Source organism: Penicillium mononematosum (assembly GCF_028829835.1).
Source record: "Penicillium mononematosum strain IBT 11891 chromosome Unknown utg000005l:1.0-9366267.0:1.0-9372171.0, whole genome shotgun sequence".
In the NCBI taxonomy this organism is placed as follows: domain Eukaryota; kingdom Fungi; phylum Ascomycota; class Eurotiomycetes; order Eurotiales; family Aspergillaceae; genus Penicillium; species Penicillium mononematosum.
In genome coordinates this window covers 2526518-2549970 of record NW_026643275.1, presented here as the reverse complement: position 1 = coordinate 2549970, position 23453 = coordinate 2526518, and the positions used below count along the sequence as shown (strand labels likewise).

Below are 23453 nucleotides of genomic sequence, written 5' to 3'. Positions count from 1 at the left end.
TAACCTGCTGCCAAGTAGAGATGCGAATTTCTCAAATGCAAATGCTTAGTGACATGCTTAAACGAGTGACTGCTGTGTTCAGCAAAAAGTCAAAGATGTGATGTAGAGCAAAAAGAAAATAGCACAGCACAGGGGAGCTCAAGTGTTGACAAGGTGATAAGGTAAAAGAGTAGTGGGGGAAGAAGGACTAAAGTGAATATCCACTTCTCCAAGCTGCATAAGTAAAGTTGACAATTTTGCCTCCTAGGATTTACCTTGCCCAGTTGTCAGGGGCGCAGAGAGAAAGAAAAAAGGAAAAAAAGAAAAATAGAAAAATAATAAAAATAAGAATAAGAAAAAGAAAAATGTATACAGGGAGTAGCTTCGCCTGTTTTGGACTGTTTAGGACAAAGGGTAGGTGTCTGGGCGTCTATTCAGGACGTCTCAAACACCGCAAAAATAGCACACGCTAAAGTTTTCATTAGATGCAAGACTAAACAAGCTAGCAAATGCACCAGGGCTGACCGATGAGACCTGGTGGAGCCAGGCATGGATACCATAGCAGATACAATAACGCTGGCATGTGTGGCAAAGCCATGCGATTGATATCGTGGCAATATTATTACGGCCCTGTCTGTTTTCCCCGTATCTGCTCTCATTGAACATATCATATCAAGATTGAATTCATTAGGTTTCCCACACCTCCTCAAGATGTATCTCTTTTGTCAGATGTCAACTGCTTGCTTAGCTTATAAGCTAAAGGATGAGGTTAGTTAGGCACTAGAATCATATCGTTCTGCAAAACTCGAGGTCTTGGCAAAGGACTATTAATCAAAAATAATCAAAATAGAAAGAAAAAAAAGGAAAAATAGGAAATTCAGGAAAAAGTTGCTGAGTCGAACCTGATGAAACCGACGGAGAGTGGGACTGGGATGACAATGAAGAACCGGCAAAATGCAAGACATGTATAAACAGCTAAGGGAAAATTACTAGAAACTGTAACAAAGGAAAATACTAATACCTCGTATTACGTATATACACCGTACTCCGTATTTGGAGGTAAGACATGCGTTTCCTTTGTTTCCCCCACAAGTTCTGGACCTGACGAGTCTCCCCCTGATGGAATCTTACTTGGTCTCGTTCTCGTAAAAACCTCGGCACTCTATATGTATGCAATGTGCTGTCCTCGGAGCCTTTAGCGCTTGTATGGCGTTCTCTAAGTCTCGGTTCATTCAATTGCCTAATCTTTTTCTTTTTATTCGCTTATTATTTTTGACGACAAACTAAAAAGGGAAATCAAATGTGAACTTCTTTATCTTAGCCCTACCAAGAGCAATTGATTGACCAATCGCATACCTCGCATAAGCTGCCAACACATATTATTTGTCTCCAATACTTTCCAATTCCCAAATCGCCCGATCTTAGACCCAGAAATGTGATAGAACTCGTCCTATACTCCCACAATCAGCCATTAACGCCACATAGAGGCACGTACAAAGCAATTTTTCTTTTAGGATACGAGATTACCTCCGGAGTTAACAAGACACAAAAGGCGATAGGCCTTGAACTTGACCTTTGGCTTTCTCAACGGAGGTTTCATCTATGTTGTAGGTAAAGAGTACGGAGTATAAAGACAATGATCATGCACATGTGGGTAGACAGACGCTATGTTCATTCGTTCAATATACTCCGTATCATATTTCATTTTAGCATTTTAGCAGTCAAGTGTAGTATTGCAGACCTGCATACTGTGTGACCTTCCCTATCGAGAACCTAGTCAGGATCGTCATGATTGCTGTCCCAGTCTGGGCTTTGAAGGTCGGTTGCTACTACGCCTTTATAACATGCGACACTGCCCCCGGAGTTTGGCCTGAGAAGACGCCGACTGTCATCGCCTATCACCCTCCTGTCTCGACTCCTTCTAGTACTCCTACTAGTTCTGCTGGAGTGAGCTCTACCACGGTCGCTACTTCTACACACTCGTTCGCTTCCTCTTTGTCCCCTACCCCTGTTATCGGTTCGTCTAGCACGGTTGCACCGAGCACTACTTCTGTAACATCCACCTTCGTTACTTTTACCTCGTCGGGTTCAATCCCGTCCGACTCTGCTTCAGAGTCCGTAATCGTCACTGTCCCGTCTGGTACCTCCAGCGTCCCTACCCAGAGTGGGTCATTGTCTGTTTCATCCAGCTCTGCTGTTTCGCCTTCCGGAAGTTCTTCAGTCAGCTCATCCGCCTCATCCGCTGTTCCCAGCAGCCTGACTTCTTCGTCAGTCGTTTCTTCTTCGGCTATTTCGTCTGCACCTGTTTCCACAAGTGCTTCTGTGACTACTCCTAGAATGTCGTCCACAGCTACCTCAATCTCGGCTTCACCCTCTGCCACCCCCCTCAACCACGCTGCTGTTGCAGCCGACATTCTGGTCATTGCTAGAGATGCTGCCGCTGCAGGTGTCGCCAGCTCTGGGCTCAATGGGTACGGTATCCCATTCACCACTCTGATTGTGCCCTCTGCTGGTGTTGCTCTTCCTGACCTCAATGGCACCGCTGGAGGAAACTTTGGTGGTATTGTCGTTGCCTCTGAAGTCAGCTATGAGTATGGTGGTGACGTGGGCTTCCAGAGTGCCCTGACTACGGATCAGTGGAACCAACTATATGCTTATCAGCTTGAATACGGTGTCCGTATGGTCCAATATGATGTCTACCCAGGTCCCAAGTTCGGTACATCTGCTATCGGTGGATGTTGTGACGACGGCGTCGAGCAGCTTGTCTCATTCACTGATATTAGCGATTTCCCCACATCTGGCTTGAAGACTGGTGCAGGTGTCAGCACCAGTGGTCTGTACCACTATCCCGCGACTATCAGTAACACCACCTCTACCAAGCAAATCGCCTCGTTTGCCCCCACCACAAACTTCACTACTGAGAGTGTCGCTGGTGTGATCAACAACTTCGATGGCCGTCAGCAGATGACCTTCTTCATTGGTTTCGACACTAATTGGAGTGCTACATCCAGCTACTTGCAGCACGCATGGATCACCTGGATCACCCGCGGTCTGTACGCGGGGTACCGCCGTGTCAACCTGAACACCCAGATTGATGACATGTTCCTCGAGACTGAAATCTACTCGCCCGCTGGTGAAAACTTCCGCATCCGCGCCCAGGATATGATCAATATTGCCAGTTGGACCGATGAGATCAATGCCAAGATGCCCGCCGGCAGTTCTTACTTTGTCGAGATCGGCCACAATGGTAACGGAAATATCGAGAACTCTTCCGATACATCGACTGCTGGCAGCGATGCTTGCGGATCTGCTATTGAATATGACTCGCCTCCTGACACTGAGCTCGAATGGATGAAACCCCTTGGAACTGGCACTGATCTATGGCCCGCCGTCCCTACTGCTTACGACTGGACTAATACTTGCACTGCCATGGATGAGCTCCTGGCCTGGTGGACCACCGAAAGCAACCTCAACAAGTTTGGTCACATTTCCCACACCTTTTCACACGAGGAGCAAAATAATGCCACCTACAGCGATGTCTACAAGGAGATCAGCTTCAACCAGGCTTGGCTAAAAGCTGTCGGTATCGACAAGGCCACCAAGTTCACTTCCAACGGTATCATTCCTCCTGCTATCACCGGCCTGCACAATGGCGATGCCCTTCGCGCCTGGTGGGAGAACGGCATCACTAACTGTGTTGGTGACAACACCCGCCCTGCCCTTATGAACAAGGAGAATGCCATGTGGCCTCTCTTCACAACTGTTGCCGCCAACAATTTCGACGGTATGCAGATCAACCCTCGCTGGGCCACTCGCATCTACTATAACTGCGACACTCCAGCCTGTACCGTTGCAGAATGGATCGCCACCTCTGCTGGTGCCGGTACCTTCCAGGACCTCCTCGCCATTGAGAAGAGTGAGACCATGCGTCACCTCTTCGGCCTCTACCACGACGGTTACATGTTCCACCAGGCCAACCTCCGCAACATTGATGTTGACCCGATTACCATCAACGGTGTGTCCGAAAGGTACTCCATTATGCAAGCTTGGGTGGAGGTCGTGGTCCAGGAGTTCGTCCGCCTGGCTGAATGGCCCATCATCACACTCACTCACCAGGAGGTAGGATAAACCCCATCTAGCATGTTACAACGCCTCATTCATTTGCTTACTCCTCATAGATGTCCGCTTCCTTCCTTGCCCGTTTCAACCGTGACAAGTGCGGCTACTCTCTGAAGTACGCCACCAGCAACCAGAAGATCACCGCTGTCACTGTATCTGCCACTGGAAATACCTGCACTGACCCCATTCCGGTGACCTTCCCTGTTGCTCCTACCAACACCCAGGGCTTCCCCACTGAGCAGCTAGGTGCTGACCCCCTGACCGTCTGGGTTAAGCTCACTGGCACCCCTGTCACATTCACTCTCTCCACTCCCATTTCCCTTTAAGCAGTTGGAGAGATAATTTACCTGCCCCTATTTGGCAGGCCTATGTACCTTTCGCTTTTGTTGAGCACCCATCGCTTTCATATTATCTTGTGGATATCTCGTTTAGATGTCAATAATGCTTTCTACATATGTGAAGGAGAAGAACCCGTGCCTTTCCTGTCGATATGAATATTCGATGTCCTATATTTTTTAATGTCTGGAAATATCAAGTATAAATATACGATGGTATACAATGATTCTTTCTGAATGATCCAACGTACACTCAATACTTGTCCTGTACGGAGTACTCCACAGCCTCGTGACTAAGAGACAGAATTCTATTATCAATAGTACCCTCGAACATGTCATCTGGCGGTCTGGCAGATCAGGACGAAGTCAGCAATTTCGCGCTGCAGGTACGAGGCAACAATATCAACATGTTGTACAAGCTAAGGGACGCCATTATCCGACTAATCCGACTAATCCGGCACAAGGCGGTGGGTGCGAGCTGGGAATCAATGCCAGCACATTTTGTACACGAGTCATGTATTCAAAAGTACGAACAAAGAAGTTCATTTCTACCGATGAGACTAAGCCATCTAACCCCGTTCAATCGTGGCAAAGCGAACACCGGCAAGTTGATCCCGTCTACTCCGTACGGAGAAGGCCAAGAACAAAAGCACAGTCTCAGACATCGGCTTTGTAGCCTAATTTGTCTCAACCTCACACCCTACCACATCATCACCCGGTATCCACCCCGCCTAACCGAACGCCATCCGGGCAATCGATATTGCCAAGTAATTCGGAAAATAATGATCGTGTCTCGGAAGACGGAGGAGACCGGTGGATGTAGCGTAAATGCAGGTGTAGGCTGCTGTAAATGTCTGAGACATCGGTGCATACCCCGTACATATACCTATATAGTCGACCTGCAGGTGCATAGGGCATCCAGCTCCATTCCGACCCCTGCCTCCAGACCTACAGCGGGGAAGCGTATAAACAATGCGTTTGAATGCGGGTGTTGCATTAACTGTTCAGTCGAGTCATACATAGAGGCTCGACGCTAAATTTGGCATCACGGCCATAATGGCTCTGTTTCGGTGCCTGGGCATTAGAGCCGGGCTCGGGTTTATGTGCTGTAACTGGTATTAGGTTGAATGTACTCCGTGTCTCATGTAAGCCTGTGGTCTTGGGTGAGTTCGGCTCTCGGAGCTTACTTTGACTCCCGCTGCTACTGTCGCTTTCTTCCCTTTCATATTCCTTCCTATGCCCAGCAGCGGCAGGTGCGGGAGGCAAATATTACGAGGTAATACAACATAGAATGAACTATAAGAAGAAAACCCCTTAGCGTGCATTCTAGGCGAGACACTCATCTAAATCAAAAGCCATGAAACGATTCAAGCATGGTTTTGTCTGACGGTGAATCTTGGCAGCTATTAAGCGCGACCTTGGCATGGGCTCAAGCCCTTCAAATTCTTTCTCAGGCAAAAAGCGAAACAAATGAGCTCGGGGTATTTCGTATAGACTCCGATTTGTGATTGCGCAGTCCTGTGGACCTGTTTCGGTTAGCGGGTGTGGCGTCCAAGCGATTTTCCGGAATGGAAGAATCAGGCGATTGGGTTATCTGGGTTTTAGCGCCATCAGATTGAATTTAACTTTTCTGTGGTACTCTATTTTAGCGTCTTCGGCACGCTAGCCAGGCCTCGAAGGGCTGTGGAGAGAGCGGGACATGTAGGAGAAAGGTGTTCAATCCGAAACATAGAATAGACAATTCGGGAGTAATTGTAACAGTAGTATTTTAGTAAGAGTGATATTAATAGCCGAATGTAAATGTCGCTATTAAACTCTGCACATAAGCGTCATTCAAAGATGATTTAAGACATCAGATGATGGGTATCCTTGTTCTTGACTAGGGTGCGACAAGTCAGGACTGGAAGATTTTTAAAGTGACTGATCATTAGCATTTCAAAATCATTGTCGGATGTTGGGTTAGGGCTAGCGGGGACTCGGGATGTTATTTTTCAAAACGCGTCCTTTGTTAGGTTCTACGGTAATTACCAAAATAATACAGCAATACCATATTTGTGACGGCTTAAAGAACCACCCCAATTTCAGGGCTAAAGCACATGCATAAATATCCTTTTAGCTTAGTGGCAATGTTTCCAAATAGGAATATTGGAAGTGCAGAGTAGGCCTTTCGACTTCCCCTCAAACCCTTGTGGTTTTCATTCAGTTTGGAAGGACAATAGTCGAAACCGCTCCATTAGCTCTCAATCCCAACATAGTAGCAAGTAATCCGTACAGAGGAGTTCTTGGCAAACTGGGATCTTTCTTTTTTTCGTCTATTTTAGGCGACCAATCACCCTACCGTGTGGCTTTGCTCTCGAATTTTATGGCAATGTAAAATTCAGTCAACCCCCTGAGCTCCTGTCATTTTTTTTCTTTTTACTTGTCTCAATATGCAAAGTACTGTTCTACTATAGATAATATACTATTCAGATCGAGATAATCAAATTAGCAGATCGGATCAACAGGTTCCACCACCTTATTTTATTTTATCTTTACCGCCCTGGCCCTGTTTCGAAGGGTATTCCAGGCATCCTCATTTCCTAGATGGATTGTAACGTCTTTGTTTACCCGTTCAAGTATTTTCAGTGTCATCTTTCAAGGGTTTGCCATCTAAGGCTGAGCTTTGCTTTTTCCAATCTTTCCGTAAGAGGATCTCCCTCAACCCCAGACCCGTGACCTAGGCCCCAGTGTATTTTGAGCTTAAGAGTTCCTATCTCCCGAGTTGATGCCTGCTGATCTTTTCTTCCCTCTTCTTTCCCTCTCCTTGGCCTACCGCATAATCTTTCACTAAATACAAATACCCCGCGATTTTGGGTTACCGCGCTCAATCTCACCAACATATTCCACACAAACAGGCTTATCTCATCGTCTCATCCCTCACTCAAAAACCTACCCTAATGGGTGAACCATCATCCAAGACGGGCTGGTGGGCTTGGTCGACCAAGAAGAAGGTTCTTATCTTCGGAACCGTCGCTCTTGTCATCATTGCTCTAGGTGTCGGCCTAGGTGTCGGACTGGGAGTTGGCCTCAAAAATGGCGGAGACGACGATGACAATAATAACAACGAGGGCACCGGTTCCAATACGACCGTGAAATGGCAGCCACCCGTTGGCGCCAAGTGGCAGATCATACTGAAGTCCGAGGACAAACCGATCTCCACTGCAGTGGATGCACCAATCTACGACATTGATCTTTTCGACAACAACAAGACCTTCATTTCAAATCTCCAGAAAATGGGCCGCAAAGTGATCTGCTACTTCTCTGCCGGCTCGTTCGAGGACTGGCGCGATGACGCCGACGATTTCAACGACGCAGATAAGGGCGACGATCTCGACGGATGGCCCGGCGAGAAATGGTTGAACGTCAAGTCCACAAACGTGCGCAAAATCATGCAGACGCGTCTCGATATTGCCGTAGAGAAGGGCTGCGATGGCGTCGACCCTGATAACATCGACGGGTACGATAACGCGAACGGACTGGATCTCACCAAGGCTGAGGCTATCGACTACGTGAACTGGCTTGCTGCCCAGTCCCACAGCCGTGGTCTCTCAATTGGATTGAAGAATGGCGCTGGCATCATTGACTCTGTCATTGATAACATGCAGTGGTGTGTCAATGAGCAGTGCGCTGAGTTCGATGAGTGTGATACCTATGCGCCCTTCATCGAAGCGAACAAGCCTGTCTTTCACATCGAGTACCCCAAGGGTGGTGATACCAACAATGACAAATCCGTGTCGGCCAGCCAAGCGAAATCTGCGTGTACGGCTAATAGCTCCGGCAACTTTTCCACTGTTATCAAAAACATGGACTTGGATAACTGGGTTGAATACTGCCCATGATCAGGGTTTGTGCTTGGATTGGGCTCGTGATACCAAATTTGGAGTTCTCATTGCATGTATAAGTAATAAAGCGTGATACATATTTTTGGCGCCATCGTCCATGACCCCTTCCCCCTTTCATCGCCTCGAAGCGAAGTACGTCCTTTGGGCCCAGAAGCTGAGAAAAGCAAAAATAACACTTCGGCTCACGTTGCCTTCAATAGACAGCTACAAGACGCAGGGCGCCGGTAAAACAACTCCCACGCCCAAAGAAGCGAAAGCAAAAGCGCCTTGGTGAGAACACATCACAACCATTGCATTAAGCCCAATACGAGCACATAATCGCCACTTTCTGCCTGAGTTGCACACTGCTAGCGTTAACTGCAACAATCGCCTGATACCTTCCTTTCCAGTGTATGCGTTGGACTCAGCTTACGCTCGCCCACTTTAACGAAGCACCTCATTTCAAGCGCACATGTCATAAGTTCGCACTGGCACTGGGTGCTGCATAGCACTAGCACCAATGCTAGCGCAGAGAGTGAGCTCATCACAGAACAGCCACGACCAGCGCCATCGTCGGCACAAAATTCTCTTCTTTTAGCGGGTTTTTGTGCATAAACTACAGGTGCTAGTGGATGTGACTCCTGCCGCTAGTGGGAATATGTCCAATTCTCCGAGTCCTCCGTGTGCCCGGGTTGTCCGTGGCATGGTGTGATGGAGGAGTTGGGCGAGGCTAGTGTAGAAAGGCCCGGCTTTTGTGCCGGATCAACCATCCGGCATTAGCTGTTTTTTCTTCTCTTTCTACTCCGTACTTGCAGGTATCATGCATCGCCTACGGGGTGGGTCGCTAAAGTTTGAAAGACCCGGATACATCTCCAACCGAATATGCAGGCTTTAGGTAACAGTACTTAATCCTTGTCCATTTTCTCCTATGTTTCGCCACCGTGATATAATTATAGACTACTTATTTGTTCTAGCTTTGGGGTGGAACAAAGCAATTACCAGGCCGCTCCCATTGCCCGATTGGTGTCAATGAAACAAATGTGAAATTCTAGCGCAATGAGCGGGCATGGAATTTTCCTAAAGGGAACTTGGTCGTGACAGAGGATGTTTTGCTGGTCTTGGCGGTCTTGGCATGTTGATGCATTGGAGCGGATCGAAGGTGTTTACTGGTCTGATTGGTTAGGTTCGAGATTTCCTCCAATATTCGGTTAAGTTCGTTTCGGGCCTATGGGGAAGTGGGTCATCCGGTAACTTTGGTTGATCAAGGTTGTTGAGGTATTTTTGCAAGTTTTTATTACATACGGACAGATCATGCTGTAATTTACCTGTAATCTATGTATCATCTGTCAGGTACCGAAGTAATTGCAGACCTGGAGTACTGTATATTTCCCATCGTAACGGATATATCACAAATCTTAAATGGGATCTCCTTGCATAACCTCTGTGGCTGGAAACTGAAGTCACACGTTGTGTGTTACTTGCCGAGAGGTATGATGTACTATTTTTACGACATTGTGCTATACTTCATACCACTGTGAGAAAAACCCCGGATGGTTCGGAGTCTACTCCGTAGAGGCTCTTTTATTCCCAACATCCATAGTTTGACTTCGTTTCATACATGAAAAAAAATTGTACATGTCTCACAACTGATCTCGGTACAAAGACCGGTGAACACGGGAGGACTTTATGTCCCGATGCTCGTTTCCGACTAGAATGGCCAGTAGCACCGCGGGAGAATTTTCGGTCTAGACCTTTTTCCTTTACTTCTCTGCTTTCGCGTACAACCCCGTACCCACGTGTGATATACCCACCTACCAAGAACAAGTGAGCCTTGGAAGCTGCCCGCTTCTCGTGGTCCGAAAATCGAGCATCCAAGGGATAGAAGGGCGCTAAGATCGGTTACCCGAGTGGCTCTCCCAGGCGGATCTACCCCTGTCCCTAAGCGGCTAAGTATGAATGTTTTCCCTCCACTTGTTTGGATTAATGTTCACTCCACTGATACAAATCTCTGCACCATGACCCAGATTTGCTATGAGGAAAACTCAAACCCGAAGCGGGAGGATTGTGGGTCGATTAGAATAGTGACCCGTCTGATGATGGTCATACTAAGCGAGAACCTTACAAGATTGGGCCGTCTCCAAACCATGGTTGACCAAAACGGGCGTGAACCTCGATTTGGAACGCCTGATTTGAATTAATGGCTGCATGGTGAACATCATGCGAACTGAACTTCAAACATGGATGCACGCGCAGAGAACGGTTCAACATTTGTTGGGATTCAGACGTATCCACCCATGCATGCTAATAGCTGATCGTGCCGCAGCAAAACCCACCCCGGCGCTGAGTTTTCCCCAAACGCTGATCTTTGGCAATTACGTTGTTAGGGCCCAGCGATCGACCAAGTTCGGTCTGTAAATAGTCAAATCTTATTATGTATTGTAGTCCAAGCTCCTATGGGGTCGCATCTGCGATGCATGACAGAAATGATGAGCGATATTCTTGCTGTATTAGTCCAGTTCTCCCCGGCGGCTACCAGAGGCACTGCAGCCAAGAGACATATGGAAAATCCTTTCCTGCCGAAATACCCGGTCATGCCACGAGGTAGTGGCTTCCGCCACCGGCGGTCAGTTTCAGGGGCACGACCGAAGTTACAGATATGATGCATAAGCTGAACAACAAGGGTGAGGTGGGTACGATGGTTTTCCCCAAACTGTATCTTGCAGCGAGCGAACAAGGAAGAACCTGGTTCTCGCGAGGCGGAAGATTCATGCAAAATCAGCTCCAAATAGAGGATAAGTATTACAGGAGGTTGTGGTATTTTGGGATCGGGGACCGGGGACCGGTGAAGATTCATTGAAATTGACAGCTGTGCGTCAGGTCTCAGCGTGAAAACATCCCACACTGGCCTGGTTCCTGGAATATGACGTTGGAATGGGACGGGACGGGTTTGTAACAGGAGTAGCCGCAGTTGCGCCACGTTGAACCTACATGCAGACGGAGTACTACTTCGTATCTTGTTCCTGTTCCAACGCAGCGTTGTATCGCGGGAAACTGAGTTTGGACTTAATGTATATTGATGACATACGTCGATAGGGAATGTTAATATCCGAAGTCTGTTGTCTTGGTCATGTCCCGCGCTGCTGTTTCAGTCTTTGGTCACTTCTCACTATCTGAAACTTGAAATATAGTTTAGCTGAGAAATTGGCTTGTATTATAACTTAGTCTTTGTCTCAAGATGTTCGAGTTGTTTATATCTGAATCTCACGTAAACGGTGATATCCATTGCTGATTGAAACTGTGGCTGGATGTATGCCCTGCCAAGATAGTTGAGAGCCGATCTTGCAGGGCTATTTTTGGAGTATCTCCGAGCCTTACAATGGGGCATTGGCTGTGGACCTACAGGACGCTACCTGCGGGTCTCATAGATCGATCGGATCGTAACCCGGAGATATTGCAAAGAACGACAGTCTAGATCGGGATCCAGGAAAGGAAGGTGTTGGGCATCTCTGTATCGTCAAGACTGAGGTCGAATCAAGCCAGATCAGCGTGAGCCACGTTTAGCTTATACCTCGTATTCAGCGATCCAATCGCTTTGCCACATATTCCAATTTACAAATACTGCATTAGTGGCTGGGGTTTAGTGGTGTGTATTAGGGTATTTTATCCTTGGCATGCAAAAATACAATGAAAATTACTGCAATACACATGCACGTATTCTCCACCCGTGGTCTCCACCTTGACCTAAAAAGTATAGCTCACCTGTAACAAAGACGGCTTGCGAGGGTGCATTGAAAGGATGGAAGGCGAAAGAGAAAATTTTTCATTCTAGTCTATGGCGCAAATAATGAAAATTTGGATAGACAAAAACTTAGTCCGAAAATCAACACGTAGAATCCATTAAACCTAATGGGTGAAAACATTCTAGCTAACAAAAAGAATATGTGCACATACTCGCTTGACCCAATTTACCGTGCACATCATACAAAAGCAAGTAATCTAAAACAGCAATCCAATATCTAAGCTGCCATCAGATCGACAAACTCAGTCCACTTGCCCCCAAAGGAGGAATAATAGTCTGTGCTGAGATGGGTGATGTACACCTCTTCCGCGACCTTGCGCACCTGCTTGACCAGACCGCGAAGGTGCTTGCCATTGACAGAGTCAGGCACGGAATGGACAATGGCGCAAAGTTGGGTACGATTGCTGTCGGCGATATTGCTGAACAGCTTACCCCCTTCCCTTTCCTGGAAAGTACTGTAGGCAGCTTCGAACACAACGGTTGAATCAGCTGTTGCCAGGTACCGAGAATCGGGGATAGCGCCGGGATTGTGGACAACCTAGTTGTTTTGGTTAGCTGGATGGACTTCGGCTATGTAGCCCAGAAAGGGAAACCATTGTGATGCAGGCTGGGGTGGAATATGGGGTGATGGGTAAAGTCAATAAAGCCATAGTATGATGGGAGTAATAAACCGAGGGAAATAAAAAGACAAAAACATAAGTCCAAGATGATGCGAGACAGGGGACGTATGGTATAGAGCAGTGAATAAGGTGTCAAGTTAAAACACAGTTTCGGAAGAATTGCAGAACTCACAAATTGGTCAGGACCAAGAGCCTCGAGGTTCTTAACAAAGTCCGTCAGCCCTTGCAGATACGTCAAGGTTTGAGCATCGTATTGCTGAGGGGTTTCATCGAAGAAGATTCCGCGGACCGCAAGGTTGGGATTGGAGGAATTAGTCGGCCAGTCGGCATAGGTCTGGATATCCTTGCGAATAGCAGAAACGTTTCGCTTTCCGTATGAGGTATACACATAGCCCAAAACACGAACATTGTCGTAAGCCGTGAGCTTTGGAATCTCACGGGTGTAATTGCCATCCGGGAGAGAGTCAGGCCCTGGCCCGTTGCCTGGATTGATTACGACAGTGAAGTTGACATTGGGGTGGGTTGATATCCTGTGGCGTTCAGCAGCTGTTTTTCTCCGTATTTCTTTGCTTTTTCTTAATTTTGATATGTTGTGGCGGGCCACCGGCCGGAATAGAAAGCAGTCCGGAAGCCGGGGGAGAAAGGGAATCGGGATGAATAGGGCTAGGAACATACACATTTTCCAGCGGAGCCCAGGCCTCAGGAGCAGGGTATATGTAGAGCGGAACGAATACCTTTGCTTTCGGACCCATGCTGTTTTTCTTGAGAGTCGTGACCACGACGGAGGGTACAACAGCAGCAATAATCACAATGAGGACCACGATTGCCAATATGGAACGAGAGCGCTTCGACTTAAGACATGTCCGCTTGCTCACGTGTTTTTCGGAGTCAGACATATTGCGGGATTTACAGAGAGAAAGTTGAAAAGGAGAAAGTGGGTTCGCGAACACTATGGGCTACATATGAGCATGGATTTTTCAGATAATATGGTGGCCAACAAAAAAACTAACTCAAAAGATGTTGCTGGCCAACTACGACCTAGTACTAATGGTCATCATGGCCAAAGATGGACCTGGGGCCTCGACCATATGCAGAAAAGGGTCTTGGCTGAGACGTAGAAAATAGAACGAAATAGAATGAAAATAGAATGAAATTATAATAAAAAAAAGATACAAAGAATAATAATAATAATTCCATTATTATACTAGCTCGAGCTGAGGACTCCGTACTCCGTACAGGTAGGGGCACTTAGGGCATTCGGACAGAACGATATCTCAAGGCCCAGCCGCATGTCTGGCCCACCAAGGGGCAGCCTGGTGGTTCTGTTCCAGTTCGTTGTACCCCCTCTTACCCTCGCTTTGTGCTTTTTTTATTCCGCTTATGCTTGTTTCTTTTGTTTCTTTTTCTTCTATTTTTGCCGGCGGACCGTGCTGGATCCTGATTCGCCAAGGAATGATGGCATAAATGAACTCAACCTGAGATCCGAGTGAGGCAACGCAGGTACCTCGCTTGTTTTGTATAAAACCTTGGTTGGGGGCCCACAGGAGGAGGATACCTTAGTCTTGGTCATATAATAACATAGAACACTTTCTCTCTCTGTTTGCAGTGATAGCATAACTTACCTAGCATTCATTCATTTTGACTTTTTGACTTCTCACCATGATTGAGCCAACATCAGTTTCCTCTTCGAGGTCGGGCAGCCCCCAAAGGTCCGATTTAAGCAGTCCTGTGCACTCTCCTATCGCAGTGGACACACCGGCGACAGAGACTGGAGACCCATTCGACAATCTCCATGACTTGTTGCGCAGACTCCCTTTGCAGAGCCACATTCTTGTCACTGGCGGCCTCGGTTTCATTGGCAGTCACACCACGCTTGAGCTGCTCAAGGCAAACTATAACGTCATTGTGATCGACAACCTCAGCAATGCATTTGAGAATGTTTTCGACCGTATCAGCCTATTGGCCAAAAGGCATCATGAAGAGAATGGCACGAAGATGCCGTCTCTGCGGTTGCATGCACACGATTATCGCGACACCGAAGCTCTTCACCGGCTGCTTGAAGAGTACCAGCTTTCATCCCGGTGGGGAACTCCCAAATCGAGAATCGCCGGAGTCATCCACTTTGCAGCTTATAAAGCCGTGGAGGAGAGCATCCGGAAGCCACTGAAGTATTACTCCAACAATGTCAGCGGGCTCGTCGACTTTGCCACAACACTTGGAGACTTCGGCATCAAGACCTTCATCTTCTCATCTTCCGCCACGGTATATGGATCCCTCGCAACCTCGGGTCTTCCATTGAAAGAGGAACTGTGTGTTCACAAGGAGGAGTTGTACACAGACAACCAAGGCTCCCAACAATCCATCCAACCTGGATGCACCGGAATCACCAACCCATACGGACGCACGAAATGGATGTGTGAAACCATCCTAGCTGACCTGGCCGCATCAGACCCCGAATGGACCATTGTTGCACTCCGCTATTTCAACCCCGTTGGCTGTGATTCTTCCGGTCTTTTGGGCGAAGACCCAAGGCAGGCACCAACAAACCTGCTTCCCGTCGTTGTCAAAGTCATGACTGGCCAGTATTCCGAACTTTCGATGTTTGGGACAGATTGGGAAACCGAGGATGGCACTGCCGTACGTGACTTCATCCACGTTAGTGATCTGGCCCGTGGACATATTGCCGCGCTTAGTTCGGCCAACGAGGGCAAGCTGACAGAGAATTTCCGCACATTCAACCTCGGAACTGGAAAAGGGAATTCCGTGATGGATGTGGTCAGCACTATGGAGTCTGTTACTGAGAAGCGCATTCCTCGGCGTGCCGCACCACGTCGCGAAGGTGACGTTGGAGCCTGCGTTGCGGTCGTCGATCGGTCGACGGAAGAGCTTCAGTGGAAGACAGAAAAGAGCTTAAAGGATGCTTGCCGGGACATCTGCAACTTCCTGGATGTCAGTGGGCTGTCTTCGTAGCGCGGTCGTCATACTCTTGGTCCAATATGACAGTTATGTTTCGTTTTGTCTTTTTCGTCTGTTTCTAATATACCTGCTCACCGGAATGAGGGCCCTTTCGTGGCATGTTATTTAGTATAATTACTGTCTTTTTTCTGTCTGGTTTAGCATGTTGATTAGAGTTGCATGACTCGGTCAATCTTTGTGACCTTTCCCTTTTGCATGGACAGAGTCGTTTATATAGGTCGCTCTCTCGCTATATCTGAATTAACAAAAAGTCGCCATTTGATCTCGGATGTTTTAGCAGGTATTATCAACGAACACAGGTAATCGAGGACTGATCCACAGATGTTGATGGGTGTGGAGATGTGGGATGCACGTGATCTCACAAATTACATCTGGGCAGAACCGGTTGGATGACGAGGTTAGGACTAGAAATGTCGATGGTCAATGCATAGCGAGGATATTCATTTGCGACACGTCTAATCAATGAACAGACTAGAGCCTCGTAGCGAGAGATGAAGTTGTCCAGCGTTGTTCGCCATATTTGTTTGTCAGTCACGTGACAATCTCCGCCTTGGCATCAAATATGGCCGCAGTTTTCTGCGACAGCTCTGTCTCCGCGCGTGTCTTATTGCATCTTCAACGCAATTAGGATTCCTTGTCGTCCAGGGCCCTCTGTTGAACCCTTTAATATTGCCCTGTCTATTCTCCATCTTTCTTTGATCTATTCCGCCACAATGATCTGCAAAAGCTGCCGCACAACGATGCTGTCCCGATTCAACCAACAGCCAGTGACCCGAACGGCTTCAGCATGTGCGCGCCAGCTCCCCATAGTTCGCAGCCAATTCCGCTCGTACAGCAGTGATAACAACCCTCCTGTGGCTGCTACTCCTTCTCCGCCCTCTCCCCGCCAACCCACGGTCGGCGACCTCACAACCCCGTCCGCCATCTCCTCCGCTACCCCCGGTGTTTCTCAGCCTTTGAGCACCCCCGAAGGTGTTCACACCGATGCCAACCCGGGAGCTTCCACAAAACCCACCGCCGAGCGCCCACCGAGCAGCTGCCCGGCCGGAACCAAACTGAACGGTCTCAACTACTTCAAGAACAAGCCGGATGTGTTCGCCAAGGAGGACTCCGAGTACCCGGATTGGCTATGGAACCTCTTGGGAGATTCCTCCAAGGACGCAAAGACTAAGAAGGGCGGTGTTGACCCAAGCAGTAAGATTTCTCCTGGATTTCCTATTTTTCATATGCTTACTCTGCCGCAGCCTTGAACAAGAAGCAACGAAAGCGTTATGAAAAGAAGCTGGCCGCTCGTACTGGCCCCCTCGCCGCTAAGATTCCTGCTCACCACCACGCTCACGATATCACCCCCGCACCCTACAACCGTGACGCACCTTCAGCCGATCCCATGACCGATGCCACCGAGGGCTTCGAGCAGCGCTCGGAGATTATTAAGAGTGCACGCGATGCCAGACGGAAGGCCATCAAGGAGTCCAACTTCCTGCGCGGTCTGTAAGCTTGTTCCATTTCAAATGGAACACACGAAAGCGATTGTACTTTTCTTGTTGGGGTTGTGTCGCAGGCGCGCAGAACTGCCTCGATATTGCATTGGATATTGGATAGACCGGACCCTTTGGAGCATCCGGGATGTATTATTACATTGATTTGTTTTTCGCTTGTGCTATATATCAAATGATACTTGTCTCAGATCTAAGCCGCCGCAGAATATCCCGAACAGTCCCAAACAGCCACCTCTATCGCCGAGAAAGTCGACGTATATAACTTACTGGGGCATCGGCCAGTCCTTCTCCTCACCCTGCCCTTCAATCCAGGGCAAACAAGCTTCATAAAGTGCTTTTAACTCTCCATCTCCAAGAACAAGGATCTTCTCAAAGGTCCCCCGGTCAAAACGCTCGAAGAAAGCCAAAAGCGAAGCGAGAATAATATCCGCGAAGCCGGCCTTCTCACCCTCCAAAAACGGGCCCTTCTTCCCATCCTTGCCCTTCAACATCTTAATCAGCGGCTCCGTCTCCTTCTCAATAAGCTGCCACAGAGCAAGCAACTCCCCTTCATCCGTCGGCTTGACCTCAGAAAGCGGCTTCCCGAAAGCCTCCGTGCGCGTCCGGATAAAGTACTCCCGTCCACGCTCATCCAGTCCAGATGGAACGTTGGGAATAACCAGAGCCACCATACTCGGTCTGATCAAGCTCACTATCTTCTGCACGGCAACCATGAGCGAGTAGCTTGCATCGCCGGAGGGGAAGAGCGGGGGCGACGGGTACAGCTTGTCGATGTACATGGCGATCGGCTCGGAGTCCATAAGCAAACCGGCTGGGTTGCTTGTTATTCCACCTTTGTGGCTGATTGCCGGGAGTGTGTAATGAATTGGTGAGTTGGCAGGTAGGATGCTCGACTTGGCAGGTGGGACGCCATGGGCCTTGAGTAAAGGTTCAATGTCGGGGTATGAGACCCAGCTTTGGGTGTAGGGGATCCCTTTGAAGTTAAGGACCATTCTGGTCTTCAGAGTGTTGGGAGACCATGACTTAGAAGGGCCTGGTTAAGTTAGTGGTCTGTTTGAGTCATCTAAAGGTTTGGTTCGTACCGGGTAGGACCGATGTAATGTCGAAGAAATGGATGTTGGACTCGGTCATTGTGTAAAATATGTAGATCGTATATTGGATCTAGAGTTGAAGTTCAAATGAGTCATGGGTAGTAGTTCTACCTAGGTACTTTTATATACAGGAGGACCTTCCGAGGTCGGGAGCGGGGCTTTGATTTATCAGCTGGTTTTCACTTTCTAACCTTGGAGGGTTAGACGAAACTTGGAATATATAACGTCGATGGTCAAGAGGGTCTTCGGTTTTCGCTAATAGGCTTGATATTAATCTGATACATTCATGACTTCGAAGCTGCACAGCTGCGCAGCTGTGAAGCAAGGTAGTATGGAATGAATCCATATTCTATGTACAAGCCACGCTTAAAGGAAATATACCTGAATTCAATCCGAGCAGTTGGAAGTGAAAAGTCAAAAGTCGCCTTTCATCTATCGACGATATACAGAGAGAGGCGCGCCACGTTGGCAGTGGGGAGACGCACGGGTCACATTGGGATTTTCTCACATGGCATGCCATTTCTACAGAGTACATGTATACCAACATATACAGCATATATCATACATCCATGTTCTATTCAACCTAAAGTCACAGATACTCGACACTTGACACAGCCCCCTGAAATAAGCGGGGCAACTCTTTGCCAATCAGCCTACCCCTCCAGCTGCCCAACAACCATAAGGTGCATCTTCTATATGGCGTACTCCCACTGGAACAGAATAACTAACAATATACCAGTGCAAAATGGAGAAAGTCGAAGATCTGGTTGACCGTGCTAAGCACCTAGTACTCCACGAACCACCCGAGTCACTGTCACACACCGTGGAGAAATTCCATCCATCCTTGGACGATCATATCCAGAAGATCTACGAGTCTGTCCATGCATATGCTCCAACTACGAACTATTTCCTTAAGGAAATCCAACATGACCCTACCCTCGAAGACTCTCCCGAGCCAGTCGATGCTTTGGCTTCTCTGGATGCCTTCCGTGAATACATGAAAGATGGGAACTCATCTGCGATGGGACCAGAAAAAGCCCTGGATCTTTCCGCGCCTCTTTCGGATTACTTCATCTCGTCGAGCCACAACACCTATTTGACGGGTAACCAGCTGTACAGCGATGCTGCTTCTAGTGCCTATACATCCGTGAGTTCATGTTTTGCAGAATAGTCCTACCATTTCCGCCCCTGGATGTTAGACTCCCGCGATCAAGGACTTGCGACTTACTCATGCCCGAGCAGGTCCTCCTCCGCGGCTGCAGGTCCGTCGAGATTGATGTCTGGGATGGGGAATTGGACAGCGACAGCGAGACAAGCAGCAGCAGCAGCGATTCAGAGACGGAAGAAGGGGGTGTTGGGAGCAAGCTGAAAGAAAAGAAGGCGAAGAAAAGTGGCCAGGAAGGACAGAAAAAATCATTCTCGTCCAAATTGGAAGCTAAACTTGGTGGTGTCCTTCGTCGGAAATCCGCCAAATCGCCCCAGCAACCATCGGGAGAAGAGACTGCGACGAGCCATATGCCTGTTCCTGTTGAGCCTCGTGTTCTGCATGGCCATACACTAACGAAGGGCACTACATTCCGTGAAATCTGCCACGCAATCCGTGACAGTGCATTTGTTGCCAGTGACCTTCCGCTGGTCGTTAGTCTCGAGGTACATGCGTCTCTCGAGCAGCAACAGACTATGGTCGATATCATGTTGGAGGTGTGGAAAGGATTTCTCGTGGAGGCTTCTCCGGATGAGGGGAAGCTTCCCTCGCTCGCCGATCTGAAGAGGAAGATCTTGATCAAGAGCAAATGCGTTCCATTCAGCGGGGAGGAGGAGAAACCCGAAGGAGAAGATCTGACGCCGCAGAAATCCGATGATAAGTCGGGGCAGCAGGCGCCGAAGCCATCAAAGATTCTTGATGCTCTGGCTAAGCTGGCTGTTTACACTCGCGCGTATAAGTTCAGTCATTTTGATCAACCCGGTATGCATCATCATTGTAGATACAGCCATGAAGGCAATGCTAATTTGATCGACAGAGGCCAAAGTACCTCTCCATGTGTTCTCGCTCTCGGAGAAAGCAGCACGAGAAGCCCACGCCAACCAGCGCGATGCCTTGTTCGAGCACAACCGAACATCTCTGATGCGAATCTACCCGTACGCATTCCGGGTCAACTCGTCGAACCTTGATCCGACATTTTACTGGCGACGTGGCGCTCAGCTAGTAGCACTGAACTGGCAGAACACAGACAAAGGCATGATGCTCAATCATGGGATGTTTGTCGGATCCCACGGCTGGCGACTGAAGCCCCCCCGGCTACCGAAGTAGCAAGTCTCCGACGGAGGTTATCGAGCGCCGCAACCTAACCCTCTCAATCGAGATATACGCCGCGCAAGATCTGTCTCTGCCTCCGGGCGACCACAGCGAGAGGGGATTCAAACCCTATGTGAACTGCCAACTGCACGTCGAAGAACCCGGAAGCGATGTTTCCCTGGACCAGGACGACGGCAGCTCCGACGCAGAGAAGAGCAGCTACAGGCGGTGCACGAAGAGTTCTTCAGGTCGGAACCCGGACTTCAAGGGCCAGAAATTGGAGTTCCCGACCGTGACGGGGATAATTGAGGAGTTGAGTTTCCTACGGTCAGTGTCTCTCTTCGATTTCTTGCTTACATTGATTTTTCGAGTCGTTTACCTCGTGCTTTGTCCTCTTTCTCATTCTGCAAGAATTCCCCCTGCTGCATTTGCACCTCCCATCACATGAATTCGTTTTCGAGTATGCAGGCATGAACCCTGCATTGTGATACCCGTCAAAGAACATATGCACTTGCCCGCACCGCATAAACATGACGACTGGGCTTGGTATTTGCTTCTTCCTGGCTTCCCCGTTGGTGACACGATGCATTGTCTGTGCTTAGGCTTAGCAGGGCGACCTGTAGCTTTCCTCAGCATCACCTCCACCATCATGCACACTGCCCAATAACTCGTTTCACATTCGGAGATGCAAGCACTACGTACAAACAAGCCACTGACTTAATTCTGCTTTCTTTCTTTAGGTTCAAGATCAAGGATGACGAGCTCGGTCGGGACCCGTTGGCTGCGTGGGCTTGCATCCGACTCGACCGGCTGCGGGAGGGCTACCGGCTTGTTCATCTCCATGAATGCGCCGGCGAGAAGACTGGGGGTGTCTTGCTGGTTAATATTGTGAAACGGGTTACTTAACTACCCAGGATATTTTGTCGAAGTGAATTCAACATTAGTAGTATAGTGCAATGTATCAAATTGTGACGTCGTACAAAACAAGGGCCCTTCGGAAGAAACACCGTGCCAGAAAGGTTGTCTTTGGGCAGGGCTTGGGCAGCACGTCGTACAGCGCATTTCCACATTAGGGAGCCAGGAACAAAAAGGTTGCAGAAACACATAGCATCTGACAAATGTGACTAGTCTTTTGAAGGTTCGGCATGTGTATCACAAACTCATTTCGAGCTCATTTCGACATGGCCAAAAGCGACAGGCTACAGATTAGCGATTGCGATTGTGAGATGCAATTATGCCAGTCAGCGTACATATATGCATCTGTTTCGAGGACGTTACACAGAAACGATGACATTTCATTTGAACTCTTCGGGCTTTTTCGGGCTGCGTTGTGCAGAGTCGTGGACACAGCAGTTTCGCGGGTGGCAGAAGATAGTCGTTAGAAACAAGCCCGCCTCGCCGAGGGTGTCTGAATAAAGGAATAATGACCGAGCTTAGGGTAGATCATATCTTGTTTTAGCTAGGCGGCTCCGTTGGCATATGAAGTGGAGGTGCCTCCTCCGCTGTATGCAGTGTCGTGCCGGTGGCATATATCACTTTATAGCGCATCGAAGTATTAGCCGCATGATATGCACTTTGCCGATGCCGTGCATGGGGTATAGCGGAAAAGGGTCCAATATGTTGTATGCTGATTTTCCGAAGAGCGCTAAGGGAGATATGCATATCGTAATCTATGACTTGGATGATATCTGAAAAGGGTTCGCTTTGATTTTGCTAAATTGGCTATGTGAGTACTTACTACCAGGACTCGAGGAGAGAGAAAAAGTAGCCGTGACAGGCCAAACGGAGTACAAGCCTAACGGGTGGTAAGCAGAGAAGATTGTTAGCAAGACATGCGTAAGAACGTGGGGTACGGAGTAGAGTGCTTGGTCTTCGGGACATGTTAACGTATGTACAGATAGCACGGAGTACGTAGGTGAACCAAAAATTCTTGCATGCTGCGAGCCATAACCCCGACCGTGGGGCTCATATCATATAGAGGAAGATCGGTGAGACCGAGGGTCAAATCACTACAATATGACCTTAAAAGGAATAGCCTCAAGAGCGATCAACGCGCCAAGCGACATGCATCAGATTGATCAACATGGCTAGTGGGGACTAACAGATAAGTCAAGTTGACCGGTAAATCGCCCGATAGAGTTGTGGAAGCTGATCACACGTCTAAAGAATCGCAATATGAGACGTCTACATCTGTCTCACGTGGAGTCTTAGGGCTTCTACTCCGTACGGGGTAGTGAATCAACAAACTCGATGTGGTACTTCAGATCCACCCTCTGTGTTTGGCATTTGACAGATCCTAGTGGAGGGGTTCATGCGTCACCTCCATAAAATTTGCGTGCATAAAAGGGTGAAATGATGCCTTCAAGAACAAATGGGCCACAACGATGTAGCCAATGATCTGACCGGATCATTGTTTGAGGAATGGAGAGGACCCATGTTTACTATTACCAGCCAATCAGAGCACAAGAATGGCCGAGGATGGCCGAGCACTAGACCTATCTTGGATATGCTATGGTTCTGGGGTTGATACGTCAACTCCTAAATGTGCTGAGAGTTGAATTCTAATTTCCCCTTTTTCTTCCAGGTACTCCGTATCGGTGAATTGATGCAAGTTGCCGGTGAACTCTAGACGCAGTTCTTTGTCTGATCCCTCGAGTCATTGATCCTTTGGGCTTGAGGAAGCAAACATCAACGCACAAGGTCCGGAGGCCTCGGGAGGTACCGAGGACGTTGCTGTGATTGGCTTAAGTGGGCTAGTGGCGTACAAAAGAGGTCGTGATGACTCTGTTTTTGGCTCTTTTTTTTTGTGGCTCTGATGCCTGTGCAGCAAAGCCAAGCCGTCAGGACGAACGTCCATCTACTTGGCTGATATCATTGGG

General features: G+C 48.4%; 7 protein-coding genes across 7 annotated transcripts; 5 read left to right on the top strand and 2 right to left on the bottom strand.

Annotated features, from left to right (window-relative positions):
• Positions 1-1767: 1767 nt before the first annotated feature.
• agd3 (putative extracellular serine-rich protein) lies at positions 1768-4424 on the top strand (the record flags this gene model as incomplete). Its single annotated transcript, XM_057295812.1, has 2 exons — positions 1768-4098; positions 4158-4424. 2 exons carry the CDS (start codon positions 1768-1770, stop codon positions 4422-4424), a joined length of 2598 nt encoding a protein of 865 aa, XP_057143694.1.
• A 2945-nt stretch (positions 4425-7369) lies between these two features.
• Positions 7370-8311, top strand: N7519_009038 (endo alpha-1,4 polygalactosaminidase; the record flags this gene model as incomplete). The annotated part of the gene is made up of 1 exon (XM_057295811.1): positions 7370-8311. One exon carries the CDS (start codon positions 7370-7372, stop codon positions 8309-8311), a length of 942 nt encoding a protein of 313 aa, XP_057143693.1.
• Positions 8312-12309: 3998 nt separating this feature from the next.
• Positions 12310-13608, bottom strand: N7519_009037 (spherulation-specific family 4 protein; the record flags this gene model as incomplete). The annotated part of the gene is made up of 3 exons (XM_057295810.1): positions 12310-12630; positions 12885-13242; positions 13388-13608. 3 exons carry the CDS (start codon positions 13606-13608, stop codon positions 12310-12312), a joined length of 900 nt encoding a protein of 299 aa, XP_057143692.1.
• Positions 13609-14371: 763 nt separating this feature from the next.
• N7519_009036 (NAD-dependent epimerase/dehydratase family protein) lies at positions 14372-15682 on the top strand (the record flags this gene model as incomplete). Its single annotated transcript, XM_057295809.1, has 1 exon — positions 14372-15682. One exon carries the CDS (start codon positions 14372-14374, stop codon positions 15680-15682), a length of 1311 nt encoding a protein of 436 aa, XP_057143691.1.
• Positions 15683-16401: 719 nt separating this feature from the next.
• On the top strand, positions 16402-17183 carry N7519_009035 (mitochondrial 54S ribosomal protein mL54; the record flags this gene model as incomplete). The annotated part of the gene is made up of 2 exons (XM_057295808.1): positions 16402-16882; positions 16933-17183. The coding sequence occupies 2 exons, from the start codon at positions 16402-16404 to the stop codon at positions 17181-17183; spliced, it is 732 nt and encodes a 243-aa protein (XP_057143690.1).
• Positions 17184-17450: 267 nt separating this feature from the next.
• Positions 17451-18318, bottom strand: N7519_009034 (uncharacterized protein; the record flags this gene model as incomplete). The annotated part of the gene is made up of 2 exons (XM_057295807.1): positions 17451-18220; positions 18270-18318. The coding sequence occupies 2 exons, from the start codon at positions 18316-18318 to the stop codon at positions 17451-17453; spliced, it is 819 nt and encodes a 272-aa protein (XP_057143689.1).
• A 705-nt stretch (positions 18319-19023) lies between these two features.
• N7519_009033 (putative phosphoinositide-specific phospholipase C) lies at positions 19024-21480 on the top strand (the record flags this gene model as incomplete). The annotated part of the gene is made up of 5 exons (XM_057295806.1): positions 19024-19425; positions 19521-20244; positions 20300-20537; positions 20569-20901; positions 21315-21480. 5 exons carry the CDS (start codon positions 19024-19026, stop codon positions 21478-21480), a joined length of 1863 nt encoding a protein of 620 aa, XP_057143688.1.
• Positions 21481-23453: the final 1973 nt, after the last annotated feature.